General features: G+C 30.8%; 1 protein-coding gene across 1 annotated transcript; it reads right to left on the reverse strand.

Moving 5' to 3' along the window:
• Positions 1–5,975: 5,975 nt before the first annotated feature.
• LOC8287873 (indole-3-acetic acid-amido synthetase GH3.6) lies at positions 5,976–8,589 on the reverse strand. Its single transcript, XM_002533693.4, has 3 exons — positions 8,176–8,589; positions 6,976–7,904; positions 5,976–6,843 (listed from the first exon to the last, which is right to left on the reverse strand). Exons 1-3 carry the CDS (start codon positions 8,496–8,498, stop codon positions 6,257–6,259), a joined length of 1,839 nt encoding a protein of 612 aa, XP_002533739.2. The 5' UTR covers positions 8,499–8,589; the 3' UTR covers positions 5,976–6,256.
• Between the last annotated feature and the right edge of the window lie 553 nt (positions 8,590–9,142).

A 9,142-nucleotide genomic window follows, 5' to 3' on the forward strand; every position in this document is an offset into this window, starting at 1 on the left:
GACGGTCCCCCCCCCCACCCTTCCATCTCCGTCGGGATGTAATGTTTAGGCGGATTCTACGGCGGATGGCTATGCACGGGACTGTGGGTCCCACCTTCGTAAGATACTTCCTTGTCACTCTCATTGCTCCTCTCTTTTCCTATAGAACGTCACCTCGCCGATTTATTATTATTTTTTTTTTCTTTTCTATCATACTTTTGTAATATTTAAGAGTTTTATGAAATATTTGATGTTCAGAAAAGTTAATTTCTTGTTTAATCCTTTTTTTTGAAACACTTTCCTTTTTACTCTTAAAGTCCATTTTAAGGTAGCATTTTGAGATTATTTTCTTTGATAATTTCACATGAATGATGGTTTAAAATAATTAAGAAAAAATAAAAATATGTTAATTTTTTCAATTAATTTAAAAAGAAACCCAATAGTTTGCAGTCTATCTCTTTTATCATTAAATGAATGTCACCTTGATTAAGTTAGGAAAAAAAAAAAAAAAGTTATCCTCCTGGGTCATGTTTAAAGTTTTCTTTTTGAAACTCAAGTACTTTGGCTAATTGAGGCAAAAAGAAAAGAAAGAAATCCAGTAAGTATAACCTTAACCATTAAGAAATGGTAATTTTATTACATGGGGAAAAAGAAAGTTGCAAGGATTTTATCCTTCTTTTTTCTATGTGGTGATCTTTCCATTTTTCAGTTTACTCATAAGATATTTAGATTATGGAGGAACTAATAATCACATTATGGACAATATGTCCTTTTAAATGAATTACATTTTTAAAGTGACATGATGTTCTTATAATGAATTGAGTTTGAATTGTAGAATGCTTGTACTTATTTTCTTTTTAAAACCATTGTTTTTGAAAGAGATTCCAGACCCATTGGACTGTTATCTAATGATATCTAGAATGCTTATACTTAATTATAATTGTATTATAAATGTGCCACCGGACAATAACAAATCATGCAAGGGGGAAAAATGACTTTCACTTATAATCCAATGCTTTTCTTTTATTATTATTATCTTTTAATTCCAAGCAAATTGTTTATAGTATGACTACCAATAGAAAATAATATCATTCTCCTATAGTTATAATTCCGTCCAATCTAAAATGAGTGTTCTAATTTAAAATATCTCTCGAATATGATATTATTTTTTTGATGTATTTATTGTAGTTTAGATCATTTTAAAATATCTCAAATATAATATTATTTATATATATTTATTGTATTTCAGCCTGAATAATTGTATATTAGTAACTCCATCTCTCGTCCTATAAATTAAGGAGAAAAAAAGATTGTTATTTTGAAAAGAAATAAAATATTTTATTAATAAAAATTAATAAATAATCTTCATAAAAATAAAAATAAAAAATTCATATAAAGATATATTTTTAATAATTATTAATTGTATTAAAAGAGTAGTAGACTGTATTTTGTAAAAAAATTGCTCCATTTAGTAACATTAAACCATATATTAATTTTATACTTTTTTGACAAGTCTGATTATTTAAATATCAAATTGAGTCTTCTTTTTACCATTTTCATAAAAAAGAATTCAATACTCAAGTAATAAAAGACCATAAAACTCCTATAGAAAGAGAAGTCAATATTTCATAATGAAAGACTATAAAATTTCTAAAAAAGTACTGTAAAACTTCTCTATAATAATACTCTATATAAAAATAATATCTATATAATTATATAAAAAAAGAAAAAACTTAGTCTCAATTTGGGCTAGTTGTAAATAGAAATAAATTTCACATTATAATTAAATTATAAATATTTCAAGTGTTTTGGTATACATGCTTTATTATTTTAGTTATAGAAAATGTTTGAAATTGTAGTTTTTAATTTGAAAAACATTTGTTATATTTCCTTTTTTTTAGATTTGAAAACTCTTTCTTGAAGAAAAAAAGCACATATTATGATATTCTTCTTGAAAATAAGTTTAAAAGAATTATAAAAAAAAAAAAAAATTGATGAACTAAAAATAATTTCTACACATGCTGCCTGGATACTGCTCATAGCAATTTCAAACAGACAGACTAATAATATAATAAACTTTTGCTAATGCCATATTTTTATGACATGGCACATTTTTCTACACAAGTGTTACATCTTTCTCTTTCATCACATAAGCAATATATCAGCAAACTAATAATAGCATTATGTTCTTTAAAAATAGAAATAAATATAAAAATAATATATTTATATATTGCATTTTCTAATTTATCAAAAAAGATAACATATACGTAACCTTGAAAATTATTCAAAGCACTTTTAGTCTAAATAGCAAAAAGATTATCATGAAGAGGTATAAGAATTTAACTTGTTCATAATCTTTTTGAAAGAAACCAAAAGAAGCATTTTCCACAGTGAAAATGAATAGAAGAAGGGCTGCACTTTGTATTCTCAACGGATGAAATTGGATAATGGTTATTAAACCATGAAAAGATAATTAAAAATGCTTATAGTGTGTTATTATACTGTACAAAGAATCTGACAATATTAGGTATTAACTTTCCCAAAAAAGGCAAGAATATGTTGCTTAAACTTAGTAATCACGCAATTTAGATTCTTAAATGCTAATTGGAAAACAAAATGATCACCACAAAATCGTACCGTTGAGTGAAGTACCATTTCAACTATTTAAAGGATACCTACGGCTAATCCAAATTGTTTTTTTTTTTTTTTAAAGTTGCTTTAATTAATTTGTCTAATTGGACTCTAACCCAATTTATGATTGATGTGAAACATTATGTTTATGAGACAAATAATGTCATTTGGATGGATAATTAGTGTCAAAAATAATAGAAAAGAGAGAAAAGACAATATGATTAAGATAGCCAATTGTTTCAACTTTGTATGATAAAATTTGAAGCCGAATTGGATGGATCATATCTCTTACATTACTGGTTTGCAGTGACTCAGAGAGCAGAGATAAATTATTTGGCTATGAAATAATGATGTCATTGTTAATGCGAAAAAAAAAATATCTGACTGTCGTCGTGACGGTATAAGAAAAAGATTCGAATTTGAAGCATCCTTCCATATCTAACACATTTCATATATATTCATTGATGTGAGATGTCTTGGGAGGAAATTAAAAAGGTTTTTCTTAAAATTCTAGACTTGATTTAGAAGTGGATTGATGGAGTACTTACAATTGTATGTTTTGGGAAGAAGATAAGAAAGGGATAAGATGATTGTTGCTCCATTTAATTGACTTATTAATTGCTGGAAAATAATTATCAGAGTGAATAAAGTCTTTCTTTTTGTTTTGGAAAAAATGAAGAGAATAATAACATACATTTGGTTATATTAAAATGACTTTGAAAGAATCACATAGAAGAGTTTTATTTGCTAATATTCTCTTCTTTGAGAATAATTCAATATTGGTTTTGGATAGATATTGGAAGGAATTTCAATTTTAGATGGAATTATTTGTTAGAAGAGAAACCCAAGCAAACTCCAATTCTATGTGAAATGATTATATGAAAATTGAATTGGGTCTTAAAATGATAACTACAAATTTATTTTATTTTATATTTTTAACTCAGTGGAAAATGACTTGCTCATGCCATTTAATTTTAAAGATACATATTTTAATCCTAGGGACAATCACATATTCTATTTTAAATTTATTATGTTAGGATTGACATAATATAATACATTAAAAATAGACCAAAAGAAACAAAAAGTTTCTGTAATTATTTTATAATTTAATTACTCTCCGATTGTATTGAGTGGATAAAGAGTAATTTGGTACTCAAAGGAAGAAAAAAATAAAAAAGAAAAAAGATCAGCAAGAACAACAGGACTTGCTCCACACAGCACAGAGCAGTGACCACAGACCAACTGCAACAGAAAAGAAAAAAACACAGACATACACACAGAGACACACAACATAGAAACAAAACAAAGAAAGAAAGGGTAGCAACCTTATCTTCAATAAGTGCTATCTGCTTTTGTTTTTTTCTTTGTTTTGTTTATCTTTTGTCAGAAAGGGAAAAAGAAAAATAAACTGAAAAATGTCTGTAAGAATTGTCTCTCTCTTTTTCAGGAGCAATGTCTGCTATTATTATCTGAATGAATTGATCCCTTTTGAAAAAACATGCTCTCTTTTATGAACAAAAACTGATTTTGTTTGTTTGTTTTCTCAGACAATGTCTAATACAGAAACAAAAGAGAGAAGGGGGAACACCTTCTGATTCGAACCTTATCTGTCCTGCATGCCATGCCACCACTCCAAAACAAAATTTTCTCTAAAAAAAATAAAAAAGAAGAGGAAGAAGAAAGAAAGAAAGAAAAATTGTGCCTGCCCCCTGTCAACAGTTATTGTCTTTGACCTACTGCATGAATTCCAGGCGAGTTTCATGGCTGAGAGGACAAAAATTGGGGTCCAAGTGACACATTTGCATATCTCATCTAGTGGACACTTATAACAAATTAACATGAAATGATGTATTATATTCATTACTTGTACTGAATTAAATAATGGGTTCAATTTGGATTTATTGGACTATGGTTGTTTGGGTCATATTTATTTATTTTTTGAAATGACAAATACTTGTATATATTAGTGTCTAGGTAATAGCTTTATTAGTTTTTAGGATTATTGTATGTTTTGTCAATGGCAATTAATGGCTGAATGTGATGGTGGGGATGGTTTGGGGAGGGACCTTTGGTGTCTTAATATAAATCTTGGAAATGACATTATATATACTTGCATAGGACATTTTACATTTAGGTTGTGGCTAGGATTGTAATGTTTACGACCCATATTCTTGCATTTCATGCAATTGCAATTGCAATTTTTGTCACCTTTCACAACTTCAAATAATAAGATTTCAGCTTCTATAAAATGGACCCATAGTCTTTTTCTCCTTTTTTTCTATAAAAAAAAAAAAGAACTATTTTTGTTAATACATTAGTTAAGAAATATTACTATTTACTGGTCAACTCTTTTTTTTTTTATTTAATAAATTTAGAAAGGTTTAAGCTTGACAGTCACTACTAAAATAGTCTCACCTTATTGCTAGATTTGGTCGTTTTGTTATTATTAAATTATAGAGAGCTTATCCATTCCATAAGCTCAAAATAAGAAATTATTATCCATTTGATGGAAGGTGGAATGAGAACGCCAGAACTAATATCGTACAGTCTGACCCCTACAAGTTTAATTTCCATAATGCAAATGCCTTCTAAAATTAGCCAATGAAATGGGTATTTGTTCCTTTTGGGAAACCATTGAATAACTTGAGCTACATAAAGCTTAAAATTTACTACTACACTATTGTGCATGCCAATCTCATGAATGAATTCCCAAAAACATTAGTATAATACAGCTAATTAGACCTTGAGGATTGGGTTATTCAATGTGATAATGCTAATTTCTTGGCACTTCCTAGCATTTGAGTGTTTAATTTCAACTCTTTTCTGAGATTTTGAATTCAAAGCTGTGTTAGTACACTCTAAATTAATTAAACTAATATGGACAATAGATAAAAAAGCACTTAATTTCGATAAACTCTTAGACCTTAATTAATAACATTCTGCGTTTAATTTTAGAGGAGCCTTGGCTCAAAAACAAAAAGAAAATGAATATTCTTTAGTATTTAAACAGGCTACTTGCAATTAGGCAATTGGTAATTAGTCATAAAAGAAGAGAAGTGTCCCTCTTTGCGAAAAGGTGACCTGAACCAGTTATTATGCAACAGTCCAACTTTTGTTGGACTAAATCACTAAATTAAATTAAAAAAAAAAAAGTTAGTCTGCTTTAACTTATATATAATAGAAAAAGGTAGGAGTCCAAAGTGGTTGGCTTTCTTCTGTGTTGCCGTTTAAGTTCATAGCCCCATGAGAGTTAAGTGGGCAGGAATCCTGGCTGGAATTAAGAATCAATTTCCTACAAAATGTGATGATCTTTGCAAGAAAAAAAGAGAACCTAAAAAGAAATTAAAAAAAAATAAAGAAGAAGAAGAAAAGAAGAAGATTTCCTTGAAACAGGAACTGTTTTTGTACATTGCTAATTCAAGTATCTAAGCATATTAAACAAAGGCTAAAAAATTTAAAGAAGTACAAATTTAAAAAAAAAATAAACAAAGAAAAGAAAAGGGAAAAAAGGAAAAGAAGAAAGAAAAACATTGAAACATGGGTTAACCTAAAAAGATGTCCTTAAACATTTCTCCCTTGAGACCACAAAAACAGTTGTTATGAACCTTCAAGATGAACTCAAGTCTTTCTCTTTTTAGCTTGTAAATCAATTCTTGTTGCCCCATTGTTTGTGACCAGGAACCCATTTTGGACACTTGGGACTAAAATAACTTGAGACAACCCTCGAGTTCAAAAGCTCAACAATGGGTGCAAATTTCACACATCTTGGTGTCTTGTATTGATTGATGGATGCACCTAAGCTGATGGCATAGTCCATTAACTTATCAAAGGTACCTGGCTCGACAATCTTGATCTCAAGTGGTCCAATTGACTTATCAGAAACACGCCCTTGGCGGTACACACTGTTCAGTGACTCCTCGATAGTCAAGCAACAGTCCTCAAAGATTGAAGGGGGAATTGGGGTTGACCCATTGAGGGTAATTTCCCAAAATAGCACATAGTGGCCTGGAATGCTGGTGGTGTCTGCATAGCTAGTGTACTCAGCTAATGTTGCATCAAATGGGACCAAATGGTTCACAGCATTTTTAACTGCATTTTGTAGCTCAACCTCATCTGTTTTATCTGAATCAATGCTCAACACCACATTCTTTCTGCAGATAAAGTTGAATTGCGGTGCCTTGTTCTTGAATCCAGCCACTCTCAGCACATCACCTACTCTATAGCGATAAAGTCCTACAAAATAAAAAGCCAAATTCATTATAAGCGATAGCATTATTGTTTTTTTTTTTTTTTATTTAAAGAAATGGTATTTAGAAAAAGAGTAAACTTTTGAACTTTAAAATCAAATTAGATTAAATTAATTACCAGCATAAGTAGTGACAACAAGCTCATATTCTTGGCCAAGCTTGACATCAACAAGATCAACCAATTCTTGCTGCTCTTTCTCATTAAGTGATTTAGGAATAGAAATGGAGTTGGTGACTCCATTGTTTCTATGGACAGGCAAGAACTCGAAATAGGCCATGGTAGGAATAAGGGTATAAGAAACTTCACTTGGTTTGCAGAGAGGGTTAAGATTGACACCAAAGTAGCACTCGGAAGAGGCATACATAGTGCAAACTAAAGGCAGGCCATTGCTATAGTAATCAAGGGTTGGAATGTATTGTGACATGGTCCCAGTCACAATAACATCCACATACTTGGTATTAGGCCAAAGCCTTGTTATAATCCCTTGCCAAGATTCCTGACTGCATTCAGCTGCAATAAAATCAGCAAGTTTTGGATCTGGTTTAAGGATTTTCATGACTGCTTCTCTAACTGAAAGATCAGTAATTTGTGGGTTGACTGTTCCAGTTCTAATGTCATTACAAAGAAGTTGCCAGTGCTTTTCCAAGAACCGGATAGCCCGAATGAAGCCGGAGGCGAAAACGGCACCGACCCGAAGGACATCATTGCGTTGGCAAAGACCACAGAGCATTTGGGAATACATAGATTGATAAGAATCAGGGCAAAGAATGGTTTCATTTGGGCTAGTGTAGTTGGTGTAAGGGTCAAAAGGCCTGTCCTTGAAATGGGAACTTTTGTAGTAGCTGGTTAGAACTGGTCTAGCCACAAGCCCACCTGGTGTCTTAGCCTCGGATTTGATGAACAAAAAGTACATTCCTTTGCCCTTTTCTAGGCCAGGAACAAACTGGTTCATAACAGGCATCAATAGGCTATAAAGCAGTGACCTTCTTCCAAGCTCCTCTTCAATTGTTGGCATCAACTTTCTTTCCCCTCCTGAAGTACCAGAGCTGCAAAATCACAATAAAACAAAAACCATTTAGCCAAAACATTCAAAAAGCCATATGAATCATTAAAAAACAGAATAAAAAGCTACCAATTAAGCTAAACTAGACAAAAAGAAACATGAACAGAACACACCACTTCTTAAAAACAAAAATAGAAGAGGCAAACGCTAGTGCAAATTATAAAATAATAATAAAAAAGAATAACCCATTTAGACCAAACTCGGTGGAAAGAATGAGAACAATTAGACAAAAAAGAAAAAGAAAAAAGGCAAACCTTGTCAAGAACTCAGAAATGGGCTTAGAGCAAAGGATTGGAGAGGTATCACCATTGGCAATACGATTGATATGAGGCTGAATATCCTCATAAGCAATAACAGGCATGATTTTCTTAAAAGACTCACGATCAGTATAGCCATTCAGGCCATGTTTCTGCAAGTACTCAACACGAGCATTGCGAGTCAAGATTTCTTCAAGAACCTTCTTTTGAACCTCATCAGGGTTTGAAGTAACATCTTCAATAAACTGAAGGGTTTTCCTGTTCTTTTCAGAAAGATTATAATCTGAGGATATCAAGCTATTTTTGGGGGCCTCAGGCATGGCTTTTCTGCACTGTAGTAAAGATAATAGGAAGGAAGGCAACAAGAGAGAGAGAGAGAGAGAGATGGTTTTGCCTGTGTAGAGAAAAAAAAAGGATAGAAGTGGGTATTTATAGAGTGACGAGACTGATAAGATATGCAGAAGGTTGGGCATATGCTCTAAAATTGTTGGGATTGATAACTAAAGTTTTTCCAAAAACAAAAGAGTATATTACTTATGTTTTAAAGGGTATATATGTAAAACATGTGTTTGTTCTTTGCTTTTGTTCTTTCTTTTTTTTTCAATATTCATTTTGTCTTTCCAATTTTGTGATTTTCTTGGACTCCCTTTTCTTTTAGTCTTTACATATAAAACCTAATTACATGTTACTTGAGAAAGTAGGCTGGCTTACACTACCAACTAAGTGCTAACCTTTCCCCCTTTGACAATTTCCTTTTTCTCTTTTCTTCTCCATGCTCTAAATTTTAGAATTTTAACTAGGAATCTCAATCTCAAATCTCATCAACTTGTATAGAATTTTAACACATTACAAACTTTTTTGAGTTTCTAGATTATAATTTATTATGAGATTGGTAATTAATGATGAATTTTATTTTATATTATTACTTAATATTCGAATATATATATATATATATATATATATA

This window comes from Ricinus communis, chromosome 9, assembly GCF_019578655.1.
Source record: "Ricinus communis isolate WT05 ecotype wild-type chromosome 9, ASM1957865v1, whole genome shotgun sequence".
In the NCBI taxonomy this organism is placed as follows: Eukaryota; Viridiplantae; Streptophyta; class Magnoliopsida; order Malpighiales; family Euphorbiaceae; genus Ricinus; species Ricinus communis.